At 41.3% G+C, this 27132-nt stretch overlaps 1 protein-coding gene across 1 annotated transcript in view; it reads left to right on the top strand.

Moving 5' to 3' along the window:
• Window positions 1-27132, top strand: part of GLI3 (GLI family zinc finger 3) — a 558606-nt gene that overhangs the window by 323074 nt on the left and 208400 nt on the right. Inside the window, exon 4 of the mRNA XM_069613300.1 lies at window positions 14249-14354. Coding sequence (XP_069469401.1) covers window positions 14249-14354 — 106 coding nt within the window. The remainder of the gene's footprint in view (window positions 1-14248; window positions 14355-27132) is intronic.

Below are 27132 nucleotides of genomic sequence, written 5' to 3'. Positions count from 1 at the left end.
TTCCAATTGTCTTTCTTCCATCTTCACAAAACAGAATGCAACCATGTGTGGCAGAAAGAATAACACACTCTCTGTTCATATTCCATCTTAGACAAATGGCAATCTCATTCTCCCTCTGGGAAGGGGAACAAACCGTGCATGCGGAGTCCATTCCGCAACTCGAGAACTCGATGGAAATATGCATGCGAGGCACACGACTATAAACACGAGTATCAGATATTGTTTGCATCAACTGGTTTTTGTGTCCATGGTCTGTCCATGAATCATGGTCATCACGTCCACGTCCATGTAACAGGTTTATACATAGACAGGCAACCTTTGGTTGGCCATGATATCATGGATAAAAAAAGTTACCCACATATACATGACCACAAGTGTTCTGTGTGCTCCAGTTATTTTTGTCCGTGGTCTTCCCACAAATCACAGTTACCACGTCCATGTTTGCTGTACACATAAGAGTGCTTTACAAGGGCAGGCAACCGGAGTGGTCCATTGTTATACATGTTCAGCCTTCTTTATGTTCAATGTAATCAATGATTCCTCTTTCCCTTCATCTCCTAAAAGTCCAGGTAATCAAAATAATTCTAATAGCACAATCCGTGAGGAATGTGAGCAGGTGGCATACATATTATATAGAGCAGAGGAGAATGAGATAGAGAACTACATTTTACATTCCGTGGACTTTAACCTTTTCGCATACTCACAATCCCTTGCAAATGTACAATGGGATATGTTTCAGGGACGTCATTTCACCGAAATGCCAGGGGTAGTGGAAGTGACATCACATGACCCTTGGCCTCTGATGACATCACAGGAAGTGATGTAATTTGACCCCACCCCAAAATGACATCACAGGAAGCGATGGAACACGACCATTTACCCCTTGACACAACCGGAAGTGGCATCACATAGCATTGTTTTTAAGTACACTATGAAAAATATGGTTACATTATTAAGGTAACGTGATAGACATTTCATACAAGAATGGATCACCGTATGTATCGGCAGAAAAAAACATGCTATAACTGCAACTTGCGAAAATCAAAATACATAGTCCGAAATGGATGCTTATTCTACTCTGAATTTGAGGTGTTTAAGAACAGATTAAATCAGTGCCTCCCCCCTAAAGTGTGCCTGAAATTAACCTTTATGAGTCTTGCAATTATTGTATGAAATTCCAGAAAGACAAATATCTCGAATAGCCACATGACATTGGCCACAGACCAGGAGCTACAATTTGTAAAAAAAAAAAAGGTTTCCCTTTTTTTAGGGATAGCAAGGATGACCACAGGGGTAGCAAGGGAGACCACAGGGGTCACAAGTGGCGACCCCTAAATGACGTCCCTGATATGTTTTCATTCATACATAATATTCAACAGGGAAACCAGATCATTTATTAAAAGGGGCTGTTTTTCCATGGCATCTGCTTTCCAGTGATAGTTTGTCTGAATAGAATACTCTGGTATTGCTGACAGTGAATTGAGTGGCGGCTTCTGCCACACAATGGTTCCTGGGAACTGCTCATCTGGTGTGATTGTTACCATCCATGGCCATTGGATTTGGCCTTAAACGCAACTTGTTGATTGTCCACAATTAAAATAATCACAGGGTAAGGAAACACGCCAGCACATCTAAATGTTCAAACCTAACCTTGGATCAGGGACAGCCATGTATTTCCATGGTCCCATGAGCATCAATAGATCATGGTTATCCCTGAGCCATTTACCATCCATTGTCATCAATTCTTCACCGTGGCCATCCATGGACTGTAAAACCCCAGACAGCCATGTTTTGTCAATGAACGTAAAACAGAGTAGGGGAACTTTCTCCAGGGATGATTCATAATTTTGTGCCCTGTGTTTAGTTCCAAAGAGACCAATTATATGCAAATTGGTAATTCTCATTGTAAAGAAGCAGTGCAAATTCAACTATTAGCCCAATGTGGAAGCACCATAGCATAACATGTAGCATAAGCATGCTGAGCCACATAGGTGATGTATGCGGTGAGCCCATATCATTGCGGGACATGCAGAAAAAAACCCAAAAACAATACATGATGAAAAAACCTGAGCAAAATAATTCTTAGCCTTTAGAAGTTCATGTGAGAAGTATAGCATTCCATTGATTGTGTAATGCTAAAACGAAGATCGTCCACATATATAAATCAATCTTGACCTACCAGTAAGGTTGCAGACCAGCCTGAACTGTGAGTTAATGCCTCGACTGCAATGAAACCCAAGCAGCAACACATGCCTGGAGGTTTTGTTGGACCCCACTGCTGAAGTGAAATGTGAGTTCCTAGGCACTGTGAGCTCAGGATCCAAATGGGGGCGCTCATCCCTAACTTAGGCAGACTTACTGGTAAATAAAAATGTTATGGAAGAAGATTTCTGAACCCGTGATTTTTAAGTTCTAGGCAAAACCAAATTCTAGCCACCACCCCATCGCTTTAACAGAAGAGTTCAATTTCAGAATGTCACTTACTATATTTTTATGTAAGTATGTGTATGAATGTATGTATGTATGTATTTATTTATTTATTGTTCTTTTGTAAATCACAAGCCACACATGCAGAATCCTCATAGAATCCTCATAGAACCCCGAGAGGGAGAGAGAAAAAAGGCAGGTGGAATAGGGCGTGGGGACTAAACCTTAAACGTTTTGGAACATTAAGGAGTCGGTAAGTGCAAGGAAGTGAGAAGGGGGGCATGCAGTACAACTAAGTAATATACATGGTAATAAATACAGTAAGGCAAGAGGTGCAACATTAAACATAGTGCAAGAAACCAACTTGAAGGAAGAGACGGTCTGCCGAGTCTTTCAAGGTTCGTTCGGAACTAGAGATTGCAATGTAATGTTATGTTGGGTGTCGTTATCGTGGTTAATGACCCTCCACCAAGGGCAACGGTAATTATCCCAAGCAATAATGACCCCCTAAAAAGGTCTAGACGAATATTAGAACATTGTGGTACTAGCAAAGCATGTTTTGGAATTTTGGTGGTGAAGTATAAAACATTTGTTTAATATTGAAAAAGTAAGTAAATCGACAAACTCAGCAAATAAAATGTGTTTTTTTTGTTGTGTTTAAAGAACCTGGTTATCTTTAAAAGTTAAGAATTTCAGTTGCAAACGTGGTTACCTTGAACATGAGCATGCTATAGGGGTCATGTAAAAGTAAACAGTTTCTCTATAAGAAATTGAAAACCTTTTACTATGTTTCAGCTTTCTGTTTGATATGTTAAATATGATATTGCAGCAAAAACATTTTCTCCTAAAGACAAAGTGTATTTTTGAAAGACATCTTTATTGCAAATTGCATTATTATTGTTTCCCTTTCTGCTTTTGAATTTATAATGTACATAATGCAGTCAATACTTGTAGTTATTGACTGCACTCTGAACATTCTGGTTGGCTGAGTGGTGATCAATAATGATATCCATGCTAATGAGATTCATAGCATTGTCTGCTGCCATCTTTGTGTGACAAATCTGAAACTAAGAGTGTGTTGGTTCAAGGGAGGTGAGGGAAAATGCTGCTTTGTTGATGCTTCCCGATCAGGTGCAGGTTTGCTTCTAGATTTTATCTCTCTGAGCTACATAGGTGTGTTGTTTACGAAGGGGAGCCTCTTCTACCCAGAGTGCTAGGACATATTTGATCCCATTTATGATCCCAGAGAGATGGCAATATTGTTCAATAGAGAAGCTGCAGCAATGTTTAATATCCTGTCCCATACTTTTTCTTTCCCACTCTGGTAAGATGTAAATGGAGTTAGCAGATCTTCAAACCCTCGAAGGGCACTTTGTTGGCAGGGAGGCAAGTACGGGTGCAAAATCTCGAGTGGGATTATGCATCTTGAATGCATTATAAGTGCCACCAGCATTGCTCATCAAGTAGGTAGAGAAGGGGCTATTAGGTCTGCCGGCATCTCGAAATAGTCATTCAAAAGCCACAGTGAGAGCACGCTCACCACAACTTGCAGCTCTCTATCTTGGAAGAAGGAGGCAATCCACCCAAGAGTCTGACAATTGAAACTGAGGGTATCCCTCAGGCGATTGAGTAGGGCCGCATCATTTACAGTCTTGAAGGTAGCTGGAAAGTTAAAGAGGATGAAGATCATTGGGATAGTAATATCCAGAGAGTGTAGCAGCTTGTCCCTCATGATATGCAAGACAGATACAGTCCATGAAATAGGCCAAAAGCCAGATTAACAGTCATGCAGCAGGTTTTTGATGCCCTGTGTCACAGCCGCTATTTTGGGAGAGGGGGGCATTTGCTCTACAATTATCTCCAAAAAGGGTTATTTTCTATTAGGTAATAATTATTCACCATAGCTGGGCGATCTGCTGGCTTCCACAGGAACAGGGTGATGCAGGTGGTTTTCTGTATGACTGGGGGGAAAAAGCAGAAATGGCTGTTGACTAAAGATTCCAGCCTGGACTCCAATGACTTCATATTCTCCTTGACAGTGTTTGTTGGATGTGAGTGAACCTTTTCTTTCTGTGCTGTTTTGATGATCTTCAATGGTGTCACATTGCTAAATGAAGCCATTTTGGAACCAGGGGTAGGAGTATGGAGGTAAGGAGTGCCATATCATGATTGCTGTGGATAGAATTGACTTCACTTTATCTTGGAAGAAGGATGACAGATTGTCCTCCAGATCTTAGAAGGCAAGAGGGACCGATGTTAATGTTTCCACCAATTTTCTCAGACACTTCATGTTGGGGTTGTGCAGGCAGGTTTTCGTCTTCAATTCTATGGATGGAAAGTAGCAGTTTGGCAGCCTCAGGCTGCTTAGTCTGTTGTCTTGTAAGTGAGTCTACTGCTATAGACGTTCAAGTTCTCACTTCTCTCTTTTCAGGAGAGACACATGTGTGTCCAATCAGCTATTCGTTTTGTCTACTATTTATTTTATTACCTTTGGTGATGGTGGGGGACAGGAGGTCAATGGCTCTTGTATTTCATTTACTAACCTTGAGAGTACTTCCCCTGAGGTTCCCAATAAGTTAGAGGAGCCTTCAAAGCTTTCAGCAAAGACGGTTCTGGTCACGTCTCGTGGTTGTGACTTCTAAGAATGTATTGATCTGTGCATGATGGAGAACAGGGAATCCCAGAAATGGCAAGCATTGTTGTGAGGTGATGGTCCAACCATGGCAATGGGGTGAAACTGTTGTTATCCAGAAGTAGGGCTCTCTAAGCAAGAAACACATCCAGTGTGTAAGATCCAGAATTAGATGGATCAGAAGGCAAGATAAAAGTGGCCAATGCATCACATACGTTCAAAAAGAAGGGTGTGCAGTTTTTCTTTTTCTTTTTCTGGACAATCTAACTAAATGTTCTAATCTCCCAAGATGAATATTTTGTTTGATGTGGTTGGCAAGAGTGTAATCTAATCTGTGTATTTGCTAAAGATGGGAAGCATTGCCAGGGTATCTATACATGTTGACAATAGTTAGGGGTGTATTGGGGTCAAATAGACACTTGCAAGCCAAGCTCTCAAGCAACATAGTTAATGGTGCGGCCATCATCATGGTAAAGACATATGCTGAGGTATGTGGCAACCCCTCCTCCAACTTTGCTCAGTTTGTTCTTGGTGTGAATCTTTGCAGGCAGAAGGCAGTAGAGTGTCAACCAATGTAGTATAGTTGTCAGGAAACCACAGTCTGTTAACCACAAAAAGTCAATAACCCAGTCTTCCAAGAGGTCATGGATATCAGTGTCATGTACATTAACTGGCCTATCTTTAGGGTTCCTATACAGTAGAAGGGCACAGGGGAGCTGGCTTTTCCTTAAAAGGAAATTTGAAAGGCAACTCTGGTGCAAATACTAGGACCAAGGAGAGAGCAGGGGGGGTCATGAGGGAGCACTGGGCAGGGATGACTGAATGCAAATCAGTCTTATTGATAGCTTCATAGAAGCATTCTAACATGAACCACTTTCTTCTTTAATAGTATACCAGTAACACCAGAGACATTTTGACGTAGTTGGGCATCCTCAGTGTGACATAGCTTGAGTCACTGAACACATACACATAGCTCATGACCAGTATCTAGGCATACACCGTTCACTTAGACACATTAATTTTGAAAATCAAAAAGTAATGCATGGAAATTATGACACCAGTGCTTCCTAACCACTGGGTTTGATTCCATGCCATTGGTTTGAACTCAAATGTTCGACTACATAAAGGGTGCCAACCGTATGCATATGAGCGTTGACCCCATTCTATGTATAGGCCCGACTTTTTCTTCAACTTCCAGAGTTTCAATTTACAACGTATGGTATTTTAAGTGAATTGCATTGCCCTAATTGTGTGGAATCTAACATGGTGCGTTTATGATACCATTGCATTAGTTGGTTTCTACTGCTTTAGGACAGTTTAGATTGCTCGCAAGTTAAGAACATGCCTCACACTCGGGGACAGCCTCCAATTTGCAAGACTGAATACTGACATACAAATTAACATTAGAGCCCCGGCTTAAAATATTCAAATATCTAGATATTACCTCTAGTGTTGCCTAAAGAGCACTGTGTCTTTTGACAGGGCGCACAAACCATAAAGAAGCAAACAAAAAGTCACTAATACCACAGAGCGTGACTTGAGAAGACCTGGAAAGGTCAGAGCGAATAGGCTACTATCAGATCATTGTGTAAATATAACATAGTGCTTTAGATGTCTGTTTAGTTTATATAGCTCACATGTTAAACACTCGCCTGGCACTTGGGAACAGCCTCCATGTGAAACTCTGATATTGACATTTGCATGAAAATGACAGCCCTTTAAAAGATTCAGATGCATCGATGTTACCTCAAGTGTAGTTTAGGCAACATTGTGTCCTTAAATAAGCAAACAAAAAGTCACTAATACCTCCGGATGTGACCTGAAATGACCCGAGAGCGACAGAGTGAAGAAATTAGGAGCCTAATTTATGGAATTTCTAGCACAGTGTAAATTGATTTTGTACTGGTGCAAAAGAAACGCCCTGATTCAGAGAGCGGTGTAACGTGTTTGTTTGCAGGGCATAGTCACTTTGCACCACAAAAGTACTCTTTTTACCCTACTAAATGGGCCTAATTCACAGTGTAAAGAGTACTTTTTCAGTGCAACGTGACTTGCACAGCCAAAATACACTTTGCACCGCTCTGTGAATCAGGGTTTTTGTTGGCAGTGCAATGGCACTCTGCACTGTGCTAAACGTTCCATGAATCAGGCCCTACCACACTTAACAACTTCGTACAGTGTAATGATCCACTTGTTAAGAAGAGTTTATGAACTTTGCACTGACTTTACACTGTAAAAATCCACGTTGAACAGTTCCAGGAATCAGGGTTTGTGTCGGCAGTGAAAAGTCACTTTTTAGCAGTACAAAGTCACTTTGAACCATGCAAAAAAATCCATGAATCGGTTCCATGTCTATTTTAAGTGCTTTATATATTTGTTTTGTTTGGACCTCGGGACTTCTACTTGACTATTCATGGTCTAATGAAAGTTCCTCCAAATTGTTGTCTGGTTTTGTTTGCTATTCGTGGGTTAATACATGTTAGTCCAAATTGCTTTGTGATTAATAGACAACAACGTTTTTTTTTTCTTTCAAATGAGATATATTCTTAACAACTCCTTGCGCCGGAATGCAAGTACTTAATAGCCTCAATTCTTCCATTAGTACACAGTCTTGCACTTTTGCAGGTTGTGTGCAGAGTATTGAACAGCTGCTGTGTGTGCTCGATGACTGCAGGACGCCAGTTCTAGTTGTACGGTACTCTGCTTCAGCGGTTCCAGCCACACTCTGGATAGCCAGCACGTGATATGTTACCAAGTCACATCAGGAGAGTGTCACGCAGCGTAACGTATTGCACGGGCGTTTGAGTTATGATGCTGGCCGGTTGTGCGAGTCGTGTGTAAATAATAAGCCCTGGATGGATAATTATGGTGCGTGCGCGACATGCAGGTTTGCACAGGCAGTCCCAGGCAGTCCCCTTTCCCAGTGATGGACGGCCACTGTTTCCTAGGGAGTAACTGCAGCCCAAACGGGAGCAGAGGGATACTCTGCGCGAAAATCGAACATTAAGAATAGGATGGAATAGGATGCTTTTTTAAACAGGTTTGTAATTTCAAAATACCTTCTTTATTCTGTGATTAGAGGTGCAATATTTCTGCTAAACAATTTTTTTACAATAACAGAGTTCTTAGTACAAAATGATATTGTGTGTTTATAAATCCTGCGCACATTCTTTTTTGTGGTGACCTAAAATATTGCGCTGAATCTGCGTTTTAGAAACCCAAACATTTTAATCCCAACGTTTAGAATTCTAGGTCTCCTCCTTTCTGATGAAACGTCCACATTAATTTGATATAATCTGTGTGTGTTACTACACATTGTAGCATACCTGATGTTTAACTGTCTTCTGAAATAGTCGTGCACTTTTTGTGTTATACTTTATTTTTATTCTTGAAATTTTGTATCATACCAAAATGGAGACAATCACCTGCAGAGAACTGCTACAATGATTTCTTTTACGCTCCCTTTGTGTGCATAGCACTTACATCACAGAATGATTGGCGAAACGCGACTCTAGTTTCACGGCGGCCATTAAGCCAGAATGGAAGAATGCGATTAATTGACTGGATGCTCTTTGATATCCATTATCCATAGAAGGTGCTTCGGTTGTGTCAGAAGAATTAGTAACACGTTGCACGAAACCGAGCCATTAGCCACTATAATCTTTAGCAAATCCAAGGTGTTAGGATGAATATGCAGACCCGTAACTTCTTAAAGTAAGGTACAGTGCCTACATGGACTTCTGGACAGAGATCATCAGTTTGAAGTTTTGGAGGTTATACAAAATGAACAAGCCAGGAACAGGTTATAGCTGGTGGAAGAGCTTCATCTTGTAGTGACTGGCCCAAACAACTGATTGACATAAACTGCAATTGCTGGAGGTGAGTTCAATGCAATCAAACATGTTTACATCTTAGTGGATTGATTAGGACAATGGACATACTGTTAGTCAGTTGCCAAGCTGGTTTTTGGGGACTAGTGACTGTTAAATTCTTTTGTAGTGTTTTCATGGCCAAATCAAGTTGAGAAATTAGAGCCTTTACCCGACAACATTGAACATGAGATATTGTTATTAGGGTATGTATTGAGTTCAGCTCAGCTTCAGGAAACAATAGAGTTTTATACAATCATAGATGGAAGAACACGGTGAAGGAAGCAGAGAAACAAGGGAGCGGGAGCTAACAGGGGAGATGGAGGGCAGGCCATTTGGTAGCAAGGGATCTACGAGCAATCAAAGGATGAAACAGTGGCGAGCAGATCACCAAGTCTCAGGTAAGGTGGGAAACATAAACGTAACATTGCATAAGGCAGAGGTCTATTGAGAGACTCAGATCAGATGACACTATTTTTATTGGCCTGGTGAATAAGGGAGGTGACATAGTCATTAGGTATCACCCTACCTAAACACACTTATTGGATTACCTTGATTGACAGTGAATTCATATTGAATGAGGAACCGAATATTCTAGCCCTCTGCATATTGTCTTAGGTCCATAAGAATCAACACCTGTATGCCTATTGTGTCCGGTATAGGTTCTGATTTAGAACCCCAGACTAGACTTATGGACCATTTTCTAACGCCTTTTGTGATCATAAAAGACTCTTACATCAATGACACCATTCATGTCATTAATATGTTAATGTTAATGTTAAAGGACATTTGTACCGTGCACTATCATCACCGGAGTGGTCCCCTGGCACTTCGGCGGCCCTGAAAGAGGAAGGGAGGGTGAGTTAGCGGGAGGAAGCTGGAAAAGTGCAAGAATGCAGTGATGTGCTGTTGGTGGCCTCAGCCCGGTGGGTCCGTTGGCTGGGACTGGGATGTTTGCGGCCGGTAGTCGTCGTGTACTGTTGTGCGTTTCTATGTGTCTTTTTTTGATTTGTTGTTGCAGTGTAGTGACATTTGTGCTGTTTGTTGTGCTGTAGGTTTGTGGTTGTGTTTGGTTTGGAGTTTGAGAGGTGTATGCAGAGGAGGAAATTGTTAGTGGAATTGGTTAGTTGGCATCTCTATCCTGAATTGATGAGTTGGGCTTGCATAATCTCTCCAGATGGGGTGCAGGGGCACCCTGTGCCTCTGGTTAGGTCTGGGCCCGTCCTGAATTCAAGGTCCTTTTTACATCTCGCTCCCACTAACAACCCTACCTGTCCTTCCTTCCCACTTATATGGCCAGTGCACCTGCCAGTGTCCACAACTCAGTTATAGTGGTGATTGGTGATATCTCAACAATTCTACAACATGGTGGTGCCTAGTTAGCAGCTAAGGGGCAGGTGAAAATGTTGGATGGGATAGGCTGGGGTTGTTGACTCTGTGTCCATGGGTGTCGCCTGTGTTCCACTCTGCCCGGCGTCACCCGTCCAGGTGCCGTCAGTGTTTCTCGGTCAGTTCTTGGAGCTTGTCAGTGTCCTGTCCGGTTTAGTCATTCTTTTTCCTTTCTGTTGTTTTGGTTTTCAGTTTGAGGCTGTGGTGTTAAAGAGCCAGGTTTTTAGTAATTCTCAGAGTTTTAGATGGTCTTTGGTGTTTCTTGTTTCTTTTGGGATGTTGTTCCAGGTTTTTGCGGCTAAGTGATAGAAGGTCTACAGTGTGATAATGAGCATCACTTGCTTATTTCATTGGATGTAGAACATATCTTCACTAATATCCCTGAAGGGGAAGCCATAAGTTTAGGTCAGTATACTTTTGGCAAAAGACCTGTGCCTCATCAAATCCCTACCACTTTCTTGGCAGAACGTACCATCCAAGTCATGTAGGAGAATTTTGTATTTGGCAAATGCAAATGTTTGATCAGAGCAAAGTAAATCAAATGGGTCTCTGTTTACCCCAGAACTGCCAACCTGTACACGCATAATCATGAACATGCCTATGTTCTCTCATATTTGAATCCACAGTTGTAGAAAACTATACTTTGTAAAAGGTATATCAATGATGTGATGATAACATAGAAAGGGTCATTGACTGATCTCAATAAATGTGTACATGGGTCATTGTATGCATCCCACATGTACAATCCACAATGTCCTCTTGCCAAGATGAAATAGCATTTTTGGATTTAATGATGATTAACAAGAACAGTATTTTGAGTAGCAAGGAATACACAGAGAACACCAATAAAACTACCCTAATACATTATACTACATAGAATCCCTCTGATTTGAAGACAGACTTCTGTATGGGCAATTTCATCATCTTAAACACAACCTATCAAAGATGTTTTGTTGGGGAAGGTGATACATTGAAATCTAACCTCTTCTTACTCCAAACACAAGGTTATCACAAATGCTATAATGAGAACAATTAACACAGACTTTGCAAATCTCTTGATCCATGGAACACCTAACAATCAAGATGTTAAACTTGTATGAGTGACCACATTTAAGCCCTTAAGCACAAAACTGAAACATTTTATCAGAATAAATGATCACATAATTTGAAACGGCAACCAAATCAATACATTTCCATTATTCACTTTTCCAAAAAGGGAGCAATTTACATCAAAGTCTTGTTAATACATATCAAGAACCTATGGCTGTGTCTAAACCTCGAACACGGTACAGCTTTTGATGGGGCAAAATCAAATGGGAAGAATGTTGATATGCAAACTGGAACTTTGATTGTCCGATATATTAACTTTTTTTGTCTATGAAGCCTCTCATATGCAGGGATGATCAAGAGAAAAATGTATGTCAGACTAACTGTACACTGGTCACGTTTAACGGAAGATCTCTCACAGGGAAAGTAGAACAGCATTGGTATATGAAAAAAACCCATTAGGAATCTGATCTAACTTTATCATTGAAAAATTCAGCTATCAAAAACACGTGATGACTTGGTCCAAAAACATAAAGCCAGGGGGTCATATCAGATTAATGACCTGGATTATATGAAACAGGGTGTGAATGAGACATGTTCTCAACTGCTTTGTAAATGAGGTATGAGATTTCCTGTTTATGTTAGGTAATATCAGGCACCTGCTAATCAGTTGCTGAAGCTTCATTTCCATTTCGATTGAAAATTAGACCATAATTCATAGGGTACTTATTATAAACCACTAAGGTGTAAAGTATTTTATGATAGACACATTACATTAACTAGTTGCAGTGTGTGGTATCAGTACTTACCAGACGATTATTTATAATACATGGACTATGTGATGGCAATTTTTAGCATTTGACATACTATTGTGTATAGCAGGACTTAATCCGTAGTGCATTTGGAACTAATGGGGCAAAACGTTATTCCAAGATGGCCACGCACTCTCCAGTACGTTAGAGCAATGAAGTCAGCAGCGTGATGAAGTCAGTTGTGTGTGATGTCATTATGCAGCATGATAACGTGGCCATTCAATGCCCTCTCCTGTAATAGGAGTTAACAAATGGTGGCGACCATTGTACTTGGCACAAGCAGTGAACCACCCAGCCGAATGGTGGTCTGTGTCCACAAAAAAGCCTAAACTGAATCTCCCTCCAATCCCTAGTTTTTCTTGAACTTACCCCAAAGCTCACAATTTGCAACCGCCATTGGCCATTAGCCAGTGAAAATCGACTGTTGGTGAGAAAAAGATTGTGTGCTGTTGTATTTGTAGAGTTGAGGTGATAAGTGGATTTGTACGGCTGGCTAGTAGCTTGTAACGTGAAATGTTTACTCCTGACTTACACCGTAAGTGTTCTGATACATTTATTCTACTCTAGAGATAATTCCCCTAACTTGAAAGATGTTCTGCACAGGAGCTGGTGCCATTAATCTTCAGAATTAAAGCAAGAAAGTGTAGATAACCCACCTCAAGGGTAATATAAAAGTTATCCCTTAAAAGGAGATACCTTTTTCCAGCAATACCAAGGCCCATATAATTTACGAGAAGGGCACACGAGTGATTTTATTTTTGAGGGCAGAATAATTTTTGCAGAAAGAAACCAATCAAGCGGGTATGCCACTCAGGTGCTCTTGGGGAAGAGGGAGCATCTTTCACTTTTCCAATAAGCACCCTTTAAGTGCACAGGTAACATATGTACAGTACTGCTATACACGCAAATGTGATTATGTATAAATCAATCATTTTAACATTTAATTTTGATGATGCACTGCAGCTGAATGGGGAGTGTTCACTGGGCAGAGACATTATCTGCCAGATTCATTCTTTCCTTTAGTATTTACTTAAGTATGACCGACTGCATGTTTGAGTTTAGTTCAAAATCTATTGTTGTCTAAATTTGGACACTGCACATGTAGATATGTTTGGTTTGTAGTTTGTTTAAATATTGGACTTTATGTTTGGGAGAAGGACTGGAAGCAAGCTATATATGTTTCTTTGGTAGAGCAAAAATGAGTTATGGACACAGAATTGGCCCTGATAAAGATGGAGGAAGGGAACATGTGAACCAGTTCATATTAGTACACGGGTTTTACTCATCAGAACTACAGCTCACAATGTTTCAGGCATTATTAGTGACTGCAAGTGAGCCCTACCCCCCTGTCGAGGCTATTAGGGTTCTTGTCTATACCTTCTGCTTCCTGGACACAGGGTGGGGAGTCCATAACGCCCAGTGGCCAAGCAGATTCCACTCTTCCTGCACGGTAATCTGCAAGCATCTCCTGGCTAAATGCAGGCGCCTCAATCACCCGGAGTGGTTAACCACTATTTTGGTTAACAAGCTGCACATGTCACAGCACCACATGTGTTGTGCAGTGTAGCTCTGAAATGGAGGTGAATGTCCTAGGGCGACTATGAGGTGGCGCTGTGACATGTGTGACCTTTTAACTGAAATGGTATGTCCTGCTCTCTCTTAGTAATAAAGCTGCATAACTAACAACTTACATGCAGACGTATTTTAAACGCATAATTTTCTCTACCAAAGAATGATTCCCTTTTGGTGTTTTCACAATGTTCGAAAGTGTTTTACTAATGATAAAGGCTCTTTTTTTTACCACTAACATCACACAACATAAAATCTGTGGTTAATGAGATTGAATAAGGTCCTTTAGAACTATCAATTACTGACTCCACATTGCTAGTCCATATATATATTTGTTTTAAAGATAATTCTTTAATGTTTAGAGTGTGATCTCTCTGCCTACATGTGGGTAAGACGCCATTGAATCGTGGAGGAATATGCACTAGCGGGATTATGCTAATATCTATCTTTGTTGCGTGGCGTTAGTCAGACCGCCACATTCATTGTATTCTTTTTCTCCTCAGATCCGCCTCCCTTTTTCCCAGCCTTCCATCCCCCAGTACCAATTGACGCAAGACACCACGAGGGACGATACCATTACGAACCAACGCCCATTCCGCCGCTGCATATGTATGTATACCATTGTTACTTATTCAATATGTTATGTTTATGTACGTAACCCGGGAGGGAGAAAATTATACATTGTATTGCATTCATGTTAGAGCTACCGGTTGAAGACATTGAATATATTTCTAATCTTGCTTACAAAAATAAAAACACATTTGGCACTTGGCGGGTGTGTGCCAAGCAAAACCTAGATTTGTTCCGACCCCATAGCTTGTGTTTCAGCAGAACCGATTCAGAGGAATGCATCAATTCTTTGCGACTTCGAAAAATCACATTGGGGAGTAAACCTGTACTTTCCATGCAAAATCAGTGCACTATGTCACTCCATATCTTGACATCATTGCTGTGATAAACATTCTTTCAATATCCACCCTCCCTTTATGGAGACAGCATTGTTGCATATCTGGTTAAAAGTTGCCTCTTGGCAGCTACCTTTTCAGTTCCACACAAAATCTGTCATTCTGCGCTTTGGCAATGGGTTGGGTCTGAATCGGTCTTGGTTTGTGCGGTCATATGTTTTTGGGAGCTGTTTTGGTACCTGTAGTGTCCATCAGGCATTATAGGGACTGTGCTACCATTGATATTCTAGTCAATGGAATACCTGGCTGGGCCGGGTGTCAACTATTCCTGTGTCTAGATCAATAATCATCATGGTCCGCTGTTTGATATGTTGCTGTTGTTGTGGGATCTTGTAGCTTTGCAGGAATGTGGACATTACCTTCTGGCGACCTTCTAAGTTAACACACTCCTAGAAGTATTGTCTCCCAGGCATTTTAGAGATTTACTGAAAGCTTTTCTCCCTATTTGCACCCAAGATCAGGAAGACAGTTTTTGTGGTTTGCTCAAACTATCTTAACACATGCTTTTACAGACAGCTCACAACGCTTGTTTTGTGTTGTTTTGGACCAGATGTTTTAATCCTTCTGCTCCTTTTTTACTTTTGATATCTTTCATGTTTTGTAAAGGTGGAGTATTGATTTGAGTTTTGACCAGCCAGCACTTACTATGGGGTGTTTCAATGGCCTCTAAGTGTCATCATGTAACCATGTAAATCTTGCATCACAAATTCAATTAATGGTCTGGAATGATGTAACACGGATTACAAATGCCCTACAAAGCATTACACTGACCACAAAAGCTTTAGTTCTTGGGCATCAATCATTATAAACACGTACAAACATTGAAATAATCCAAGACCTGCCCTGAAGTTGCTGTAGATCGAGCCACACGAAGCTGTGAAGCAGAACACAAGGTATTGTAAGTGAAGCACAACAACATTGCCTCAAAATGGTGGACACATTATGCCGAAAGTTAGTTTGATTGCCTTTTCTTGCAGTGTTATGAACAACGAGGCCAGTAAACTGGCTGAGGTGCATGATTCAAGCCCATTTTACATTACATTACAGTCTAGGGCTACATCGTGCCACAGTGGGTAAGACACGTCTTTATTTAGGAACCAGTAATGATACAAGCCAGAACGTACAATGGTACCAATGCAATATAAATGACAATATGGGCTTCCCATTGGGTGCTTCTTCTGCAGGTGTTCATGATGTATCTGGCCATACTGCCTTCACTACTTCTCCCACTCCCGCATTCATTAATCAGGTGATCCCGCTAATCCCAGGCTCCAAACCTGGGGTATGCACCCCACCTTACCTCATACATGGCTTCACCTTCAATTTGGTGCAGAAAGGAAATAGACTGCCTACCATTTCTAGGCTAACCTCCCAAAACACCCTTCCCTGATACAAAAATGTGCAAAACATTACGTGCATTGCCACAAGAAGAGCAGGACATGTGTGTACTTTATTTGCTAGGACAAGTTACCGCCTGAGTGGCATGCACTTGCATACCCTAGTGAGAACACAGTGATGCCAGTTTTGAACCGTATTATATTTGTAATTTAACTCACATATTGGAAGCACTGAATGTCTAACTAATCGCCACGATGCTAGTCATCCCAACATGGTGGCCCCATACATGACATGTCTGCTAGATAAATTGAGACCACTGGCCACCTTCCATACCTGTTGTACATCAGATAAAAATTTCAAGAGCACACGCGCTCATGCGGCGCCTACGTGCCTGAGCAGCATCACAAAGCAGAACATTGCTGGCACTCACCCAGACTTGATTGTTGAAATACTCATATCATTTTGATTAGTGCTAATGCATACTAGTGAATTAGACTAATTCTCACTGTGACCCACTCTATAGTAGTGGCCATGAGCCACTCTACAATATTTGACATCTTCTTCAGTGGTGCTAAACTCTCCTAGAGTTGTTGGAGTTAAGTGTAGTGTAGTGGCACTTAACTATGATAATGCAGTTAGTTGGGGTCATTTTGAGTGGCTCTAAACCATTTTAGCGTTTTCGGAATCCTGCTGGCTGGATAGGGATACATTATTTTATATAAATTAGAGTCATGTTGAGTGTTGATTAAACATACTAATGCAATTGGTGTTATTTTGAACAGTACTAAAGCATTCTAATATAGTGCTAGTCATGATGAGTGGTGCCAAAATACCCTAGAGCAATGCATTTTATGTTAAATGTCACTAAACTGTAGCAATCACTCCCGCTTAGGAGGGCGTACAGAGCAGCTTACCGCCCGCAGCTCGAGCCTAGGTAGGCGTGAGCAAAAAGAGTTCCTCAGTGGGGGCTGAGGGCGGTTACCAGCCCTGTACACCTCCCTAAGTGGGATTGATTGCTATTCGCGCCCCAGGGTTAATCCGGGAGCAAATCGTTTTTTTGTAACAAGAGTTGGGCTCCATGCGTATTATGCAAGCCCAATCTATTGTAAAAAAAAAAGGCCATCATAAGAACTGGAAAAAAAGGGACTGAGTCTATTTGTTTTGCGCTGCCCGTGTGCGAAGGAGTGCCAGAACCAGAGCACAGCGCCCAGGTCCATCAGCTCAGTGGGGAGGGAATGAGGTGGTGGAGAAAGGGTTTGGGATGTATTTGGGGGCTGGGGGCTGGGGGGAGGATGGCGGCATGGGGAGGCAACAGGGAAGCTCTCCCTGTTGCCTCCCCACAAACAAGATGGCGTCACCCAGGGAAGGTCCTCAGGTGGCTGGAGAAACACAGGCAGAACACTGTTTGTGCTTATCCAGCCACCTGATTGGCTGAGCGAACTTCCCAGGGTTCGAATGTCCTAATTTGTTTGGAGTCATGGTGAGTGGCGCTGCAGCTTAAGTATCTTAGAGAATTGAGCTTATGTGGGGTGGCTCTAAACCAGCCTAGTGTAATCAGAATTATATTCAGTGGTGGTATACCTTTCGAGCTATGCTGAATAATGCTAAACCATTCAAGTGATTTGGACGTATGTTGGGTGGTGCTAAGCCATCCTAGTGTAATTGGAGAGTCATTCAAGTGCAAGTGAAGAATTGAGGAGCTGTCGTGAACCATTCCTGTTTCATTGAAATAATGTTGAGTGGTGTTAACCCATCCAAGTGTGATCTGAACCATTTTGGGTGATGCTAAACCATTCTAGTGTTATGGAATCTTATTGAGCGTTGGTAAACCATCCAATTGAAGTGACGCATGTTGGGTGGACCTGATCTATCTTAATGTATTTGAAGTCATGGTGAATGGCGCTAAACTTTCCTAATGCAAATTATATATTGAGGAGCAGCTCAAAAATATCCTAGTTTTATTGGAGTCATGTTGAGTGTTTCTAAACTGCACCGGTGGTATAGCTCAGTGGCAGTGTAGACTATCACAGGTTTGAATCCTGGGTCCTCTTCAGTATTAAGCACGTTATAAATAACCAATTATAAAGATAAACTCCCAAAGTATAGTCAGAATCATGTTGGTAGGAAATACAACATTCGAGTGTAATTGATGTCGTGTTAAGCAGTGCTAAACCATCCTGGTGTAACGGGCTTTATGCTAAGTAACGCTAAACCATCCTGGTGTCATACATGCAATCATTTCAGTTTTCTGATGCCTAAGGTGTACTTTCGTAGTATTCCGAATCCAAAACAAGACAGAGCCATATTATAACTGGAAGATGTTGCAAATTAGGGTACGCGGGTTGTTTGTGGGTGCCAACGCCTCCTTTTATGTCACTGATCTCTCGCCAAATCACTCCAGTGCTGCAATGAAATGTACAATGTGTTTCCTTAGTCCCTTCTGGGCGCATGCACAAGGCCCCTGTGATTGATGAGCATGCCACAAGGACAAAATAGCATACGTGATTCAGGACTTGGTTTACATAAAGATAAAAGAAAGGAAAAATAACCAGTGATAACACTCGGCAGGAAAGCGAAGTAGATAGGTTGGTGCATTAAACTGATCTCATCTCGGATGTTTGAATTGCAAAAGAGTATTCACTGGGATAATGGACTTCGGTGGAGGTTAAAATCGCAGCTGATTGGCTTATGTACCGGAGCCAGGAGGCAGTGCTGGCAGCCCCTTGCTAAAAGCCCTAATACGTATGTTTAATCACATGTATTACTCACCCATCATGCTGAGACAATAAAACAAGAGAAAAAAAAACATGATTTCTTGGGAGAATAATGCTAGTTATTTCCTTGGCAGAATGCCTCTCTTTAGCTATTAGCCGGAGCTCTGTAATTACATATACGCCAAAGTAAAAATGAAGTGGTTTGAAAACATGTCTTCTTCTTGTGAGCAGAATTAATTGATACTAACACGCCTAACTACACGCTCGAGTACTCATATCATGCTGAAATGATGCCGCTTGGCTCAGGTTTCCATTACTGAGTTGTAATTCCAGAGCAAATTTGCCTGGAGGTTGCAATGCATCTGTAATTGTAGTCTTCAGCAGACATTAGGCGCTAGCGGGTGCGCATGGTACGCAGCATATTACATTCACTGGAATTTCAATGGACAAAGCAACACATATTCCTTCCAAATTATCTTATCATAAAGCTCTCATCGCAAGGACTTTATGAATGGTCTCTCTTCTTCCATAAACACTCTGGCTTTAAAGCATCAACATTGTGCCAGAGAATTACATTAAAATCACATAAAATGAAAAATGTATCGTATTAGCTGGTTGACACTTAATTTGCTTCAGAATAAACAGAGGAAATCACAAATTAACCAGATTTTATTATTATTTTCCCCCAACATTACTCACTAGCTGTTATTAGATGTTAAAATAAATGCAATTATTACATACAGTTATCCACCTACTCAGGAACCAACGATTTACAGCCAGGAATGACATATTTATGACAGTTTATTATATATTATACTCTTCTCATTGATAAACTATGTTAATGATTGTAATAAGCTTTTCTAAGACTGAATATCGAAATAGTATACATTTTCTAAATTAAATATCCTTTTCTGTAAAGATGAAAACATAACATCGCATGCTACTAATTTCTTGGCAAATTGATTTCCATGTAAATGTTTCTGCTTAAACATTTGGCTTTTATCTTTCTATAAAATAGATACAGCAAACGTTGTTTGAAAATTCATGTTCATGTTATGGATCACAAATGAACATAATGTTAGTTGGTTCTGTTTCTGTGACATCTGGATTCTGATTTCTCATGAGCAGCACAGAAGAGGTCCCGAATACCCATTTCCAAGGGGTGTGAGCAACATTAGTGGGGGAAGGTAGGATCGAGATTGGCCTACATTAGAATACTCTTAAACGTTGTCTATGAAATTCCGCAAGCTTAATTTGACATGTACAATATATATGAGAATGAAGGTAGGGGAAGTGCAATTTCCACAAATTTTAAGTTTCTTAGATTTCTAGCACAGAGCTCAGATTAAAAAGACATATGTACAAGAAATCAGTTATAAAACATTTGTAAAGTATTTTTCAATGCAAGTTTAATAAGATAGTGTTAGTTGTTCTACTGATATCCAGGGTTAAAAGAGGCAAATATTGAACACTGGAAAGACAGTTAAAAATTGAAAGTCCTTTAAAAATGTTCTAATGCCTTTCCACATCCAAGCAAAAATGTATTGTATTATATGCCCCCAGATGTAAAAGAGAAAAGACATATGTGTGCTAAGAATTGACGGGACGCTCTCCTTTCCTTTCATTGCACCCCCAGTTAGCAATGTTGTTCGTGCATGATTTCTTCTGCTATTATTTCTATTGGGGTGGGGTCAGCTAAAAAATTAGCACAAAAACTAAAGCTTCTTTAAAAAAAAATAGACTGCTGAATTGTTTGAACTCACTACAGGTTTAAGTATATTGCAATCGCTACTAAGCATATGTTATTGCTTTTGACAATTAAGTATTAATTGATTCTTCTTTAAGACCAAACAAATACGCTTTGGTCACATTGTCTGCCAGAGAGTACCTCTCTTAAATGAACCACAATGCAAAAGCACTCTGCAGCCCTTTACGCATTCTCTCCTTTATATATTTCACAGTTCATTTTGGTTTTGATGTGGTGCCATCAGCGGTTTTAATTTTTCTCTGTATTCTTGGCACAACACTAATACATTATTTTATGCTCAATTTCATTTAACACGTGGCTTCTCATTGTGTTGTTACATCCTTCTAAATATCCACAGCATGTATTGTTTGGGGCTGCATCTACTGACAACTGTTATAACTGTGAATTCTTTAATATTGCAACAAACACTTAAGGAGTCTCCAATTAACAATCACCTATCCTGTCCCCATCACAATTCCTAGGCACGCTTCAACAAGCATCAGAATCGTGTGCAGTGCTCCATACGTCCATGTTTTAGGTTTCTTTGTGGATGCCATTCTTTATGCACCCAATGGGGACTCCAGATTCACGAATTTCTCCTCATCTTCCTTTATGGGGTTACTCAAAAACGATCTTTATCATAGTCCAACATATTCGATTCCTTCCAGTTAGTTTTCAAACTACAGACTCTACTTTCGAAAAGATCCCTACGTATGGCCTCATGCCACTATTTTATGTAGCATAAATAAACCTGGGTGGGAAACTCTAATCAGCATCTCCTCCTAAGGTGTGAATAGTGCTAGCGACCTAGGTTTGCCTCCAGGACACATCTTATATGTGTGTAGTTGTTATAATTATTGATGTTTACAGATACATCTATGGTACTCAATGAGTACTTCGATTTTACATGTAATTTAACCTTATGAGTACTCTGAAGGGAAACGTGCCATTACCTCTTTTGAGAGAGCTGATGTGGATCTACTTGTATGTAATACAGAATGTTGAAGGGCACTATTAGAGATAATGGACAGACAGAAAATGCTGGTTTATACTCTGGTGGGCTGGGCTACCAAAGGGAAGTGGGCACTGCCCATTATAGAAGGTAGACTTTCTTGGGGAAAATGTTCACGCTGGCAATAGCCTCCACTCAACAATACCAGTCAATGGAAAGCATATAGGGAAACATTTTGCATGCGATCATGCTTCTTAGAAATATGGGCCTGCTCACTGGCTCTGCTTTCCCATATATACTAAACCAGTATGACAGAGTCCGTGGAGGTCTGGCAAAAAACAGAATACGATTATACTTTAGTTGTTATCATTCTCAGCATTTATTACAGTGCTATTCACCGATCATACTGAGACTTGCAACATTTGTGTTGGGCCCATATGAACATCACAGCCCCGAGAAAGGGAATACATCTGGGGGCAAATGGGCATTGCCCTTCTTCCACCAGCAGGGAAATTACTGCACATACCAGTGGGTAAAATAGCAGAGGAGGTGCAAAAAATATCCATGGTTGTGTGTATAACAATGCACCTGGCACAGGATGATCTGCACCCCCGTAGCAAAAGTCTCTAGCTAGAGTGTTGCCATGGAGTAGACAGAAAGGATCTGATATACTATTTCAAAGGAAATGGAAACCCACACGTAAGATATCAAATGGGTAATAGTGAAAGCCAAGGCTGAGAAAACCCTCAGCATGTGATCTGGCTAATAGCAACAAGTCCAGTCAAGTGTCCTGAGGGCCCAAGACAGCCTTAACAGTTGTGACAGAATATTGTCCCGTGGAGATTTGCTCAACCCTCATTGATGAGTGGCTGGAACTGATCCACATCTTCCAGAACTCTTCCTATAAAATGTTAATACTGGGAGACCTTAATATTTGGTTGTTCTATGTGCCCAATAAAAATGGCCATAGCATTGTTAAATCACATGATCATGTTAGGAATTGAATAACATAGCCATCAACCGGTCACACACTCGATTTCTTTTCTTGGAATTTTCCCCTACCCCAGCCAACCTGTGTGTTATACTAGTCTTGATTGAAAATTAAGTTCTTCTCCATGAACACACATCTCCTAAGCAGATTTGGTTTAATTCTGTAGCACCCCTCAATTACATCAATGAGACCCATTTTCATCAGACTTTGAAGAATTCTATTATGTTTCCCAATGCAAAGGATGGCGGCACGATTTCACTTCTCTCTGATTGGAAAACAGGAACACACACTTAATCCTCCATCCACTGTGGTTTTGTAGATGCTCGCACCTTGCAAAAGTTGTTTAATCTTGAATGACACTCCTGAAGAAGGCATGAAAGAAACTTGAAAGAAAATGGTGCAAATCTAATGTAGTCATAATATCTGCAGATGCTTCTTGTACGGTCAGATAATGGGCCACCGCCCGAGGAAACAATTGCAGTGAAGCGTGCCCTGCCGGTACAGCCAAAAGACATTATTGCTATAAGAACCTGTCTCATCGCCAACAATTATTGTGGGACAACAATTACAGACATTTCAGGACAAATGTGGAAGCTCAAATTCTAAATGCAGAGCATTAGGAGTGTGGTTGCCAGAAGTAGAAACAGCATTAACGAGAAAGGAACCAGAAGCTCTCGTTATTGTATGTGGTAATGAAGAGGATGGAGGAAGATAAACTGGGACATGGGAAAAGTGGATCAGTGAAGGGGAAGCAGAGGAGCACCAAGACTGGTGGCAGCAGAAGAGGCACAGGTAAAATGCCACTTCAAAGTGTGGGTGACTTTCTAGAAGGCATGGAATGTGGGCAAACTCCAGCAGATAATGCCTGAATTCTGAGCCATCTGATTGACTCAACCACACCTCCTGGTTGCTGATTCTAACGAAAATGTGATTTCTTGCCTCATACATTAAAAAGGCTTTTTTGGCAGACCCATTGTTTGTTGGAAAAAATAACATTTTGCTAATTGCATGCTAGAACCTCGAAGCAAAATGAAAGAACTCTTCAGAATTTCCCAGGAATTGTGCAGTCCAGCCACAATTTCATCGAATGCTGTAATCTTGTATAGGTTAAATAACATAGTTGCTTCCTTCCAAAAATAATCCATTGAATGTCCTCTTTAGTGCTATCACCTCTCACCTTCTGTAATGCACTAATAGACTGCCACCTCCCTCCAAATCTTGGATCTTCCAAGTTGTTTCAGATGAACACACATTTAAGCTGGTGAAGAAAACGAAAGCCCATATATTCCTGTCTCATCCTTTCCTGGCTCCAGTCATCACATGAAAAATGTGTATGCTAACACCCTACAACTTCAACCGTTGAAGTGCTTCTTCCTAAAGTGGCATTCTTTCAGTGCCCCTAAAGCAAGCAATATTTACTCCACCCCCTAAGGAACGCAGTGCAAGCCCATCTAATCCAGTCATCTTCAGACATAGCTCTAACTTGCTATTCTTTTCCAATATTTTGGAACGATTGACCACAAAATAGCTTCAGGCATATTTGTCCTTGAGCCATGTGGCAAATATATGGATTTCTTTCTCCAGGGTTTCCTTTGGTCACAGGGATGCGGTCGCATTTGAAGCATAACACCGCCATTGTCAGGTGGCTGGAAGGACATCCATTTGACAACTCCATGGACCTGCTGGTGTCTTGTGAAATAACTGCATTGTATACCAACATTCCCCAGGAGGACGCCCTTTCAAACAGCGTCCACAACCTCATGAGGTCCCTAGCACCTTTCTGATGGAGTTGCTACACATAACTCTTTGTTACAGTTTTTTCGTCTTTGGCAAGGATTTGTTCTTTCAGATCAAAGGCACAGCAATTGGGGGCTGTCGCTCCCAGCCCAGCAAGCATCTGCATGTCGACGTTCTAAAACAATTACATCTTTAATAACAATTCCTTTGAACTACACATTGTAGACTTGAAATGTTATATTGACAATGTCCTGTTTATTTGGCAAGGGGATTCAGCTACTCTATCAGAGTTCATCGATTGGCTGAATACTTATAATTCCAACTTCCAATTTACCCACCATTGGAGTTGTGATGAGATTCCTTTTTTGGACCTATTCGTGAAGCATGACCGTGGCAGTTTATATTCAGTTGTATATTGCAAAGACAATGACAGAAACACTTGCCTCCTCTTTAGTAGCCAACATCCGCAAGCCCTGTGGGAAAATTGACCAAATAGTCAACATTTTTGGATATTACACAATTGCACCTTCAAAGATGACTTCACTACACATGCCAATGACCTCAACAGGGTATACCCGTTCAAATTATTAAAAAAGTCTTCAAAACAGGACACTTTTTAGTACCGTAGGATTTTGCTTTCGAAAAGGGAAAAAACGCGGCAGTGCTGATCCATTAGCATGTATCACAACATTTTCGCTTGACACTGCTAGGCTCAAGAGCCTGATAAAATAATACTGGCATTTGATATGCAGCCCTGGCTGCACTTCTAAACCAACCTGGTTTGCCTTGAAGTGGGGTGGGGGCGCATTACCAGGGACCAGTTGGTTCACTCTCGATTAACATCAGATCAACTGTGAACTAATACTCTGAATGATTGTTGGAATTTGCCACATCAACTGGTCATGGGTCACTTTCCATGTGGGTCTTGTGCTGCATGCGAAACTGTTTGATGAGCCAAGTATTCTGCTTCAATCATGTGACTTGGACATTAAAATCACACACAAACTGTAATGCCACCACTGTGATTTATATCATCAAATGTCTTTGCCCCAAAGTGTATGTTGGCATGACAAACAGGCGAGTGTCTACGAGAATTGGGGAGCACAAGTCCAGAATTAGAACGGGTGATACTGCTCCATTAGTCAAACATTACCAGTCTTTGAACCATACTGATCATGATTTACAATGGAAGGTCATTGATTATCCCTGATGCTCAGAGTTTCAGTACATCCAACAAGCTGTTCAAATTGTAGGAAAAAACAGATTTTCCAGCTCAAATCGCATGAAGATGGGCTCAATGATGAGAGGCCTCTGGACTGGCCTCCCTGCCCCTCTCAAACCTGAGACGGACCACCTGAAGTTCCAGAAGCAGCTCAAGACCTTTCTTTCCTCCTTTGCTTTCTCTAACCCTCTCTCTCTTTCCGCTGCTGACCTACCTGTCTTCTGCACCAACTGGTCGCTTGGCCACCCTTGGTGTCTCACTGGGTACCAGGCTCCTCCATGATCATTCTCCCCTGCACTGCCTCCAGGCCACTACACACTGAGGGGCTGTAACTGCAACCCTACAGTCCCCTGACTTAGCCAGAGCTGCGCTGCCCTGGCTGCAATACTGAGAGAAATGCTGCCCTGATTGCACTTCCCCATTCCCTCTCCCTGGCGAATCACCCTTCTCCCCTCCCCCTGCAGTCTTGCATTGTCACACTTTCACGATCTGAGTGACACCAGGCCAAGTAAGATAATTTGTCTTGTCCTCCGTCTGTCTTCCCTCCCTTGTCTTGTCGAGCCTAGAAACACTTGTGTAAAGTCACTTTTAAAGGATTTATCATATCATATCATTGTGTGGAGTGCTCTAATGTAAGCCACAGACTTGCAGCGGGTAATCTGATATACCATGTGATGGAGCTCTGTGCAAGTTTGCAGGCGACCCAGTGTGTCCCTGTTCAATATTGGAGGGTGGCCTGTTCCCCTAGAGGATGTATTACTTTTTGACAGTGCCTTCATACTGGAGGTTGGCCTGCTCCCCTAGAGGGTGCTTCTGTTTTTTACCCTATGGAGCACTTTCTGAGCATGCGCAATTCAATACAGGTTTGATTTAATTAAACAAAAAAGGTATGTTCGGTCACTGCTGTTCTCCTTTAAACGCACGGCGTGGCATTTGTATTTAGTTCCTTCCTGGCCATATTTAGTTGTTTCTGTTCATATCAGAAACTCTTGGTTGGCTTCTTCGACTAGGTGTGTCATTAACTTTTCAGTAGCAATGTGTATCAGTGAAGGCAACATTTCTTTTAGTTAAAGATGGCCGTGCCATCTCACGTTGATGTGTTTCTAGTCATGTGACTCTTGGAGTCACATGGCTCATACACACCAAATGGTCAGCATTTAGAAGCAGCTGGCAGGCGGGGTGGGTGTGTATACTGCTGTATCCTGCCAAGGTGAACAGAACTCCAAGCATTTATGACACAGATAAGGAGTTGTTGGGAGGGGCAACCACATGGGTGTGTGTCTGCAGGCCGTCCCCATCGCACTCAGACATGCTCATTTTGACTCGGTTATGCCAATCATTTTACTCTGATTCCATTCTTTTCACTTTTTACAGAGTGACCAATTATGCACGTACCGAGGAGTACAAATCAATTTTATTGGGAACATCGAAGCAGGATTAATTTTCTCTGCTGAAGAATCTGTCCTCATGGTTTTTCAGTCCGGATCAGATGTTACGTGTCTAATTTAGTTAACATGTTGATGTTATCATTGGCTGCCTCTAGAGCTTTTATGGGATGCTTTTCTTGCCTTTGTTGTCATTGTGTTCTGGCCTTTGTGAGTTTAGCTTTGGTTAAATTGGGTATCTCTTCTATTTATTTTGTTCTATTACCTACTTACTATCCATGAATCGAACTGGGTACCCGATCCTTGTTCATGAAGTGTGGTTGTTATAAACACTTG

Source organism: Ambystoma mexicanum, chromosome 5p, assembly GCF_040938575.1.
Source record: "Ambystoma mexicanum isolate Mex_15411 chromosome 5p, UKY_AmexF1_1, whole genome shotgun sequence".
Taxonomy (NCBI): Eukaryota; Metazoa; Chordata; class Amphibia; order Caudata; family Ambystomatidae; genus Ambystoma; species Ambystoma mexicanum.
This window is presented reverse-complemented; position numbering and strand designations above follow the sequence as displayed.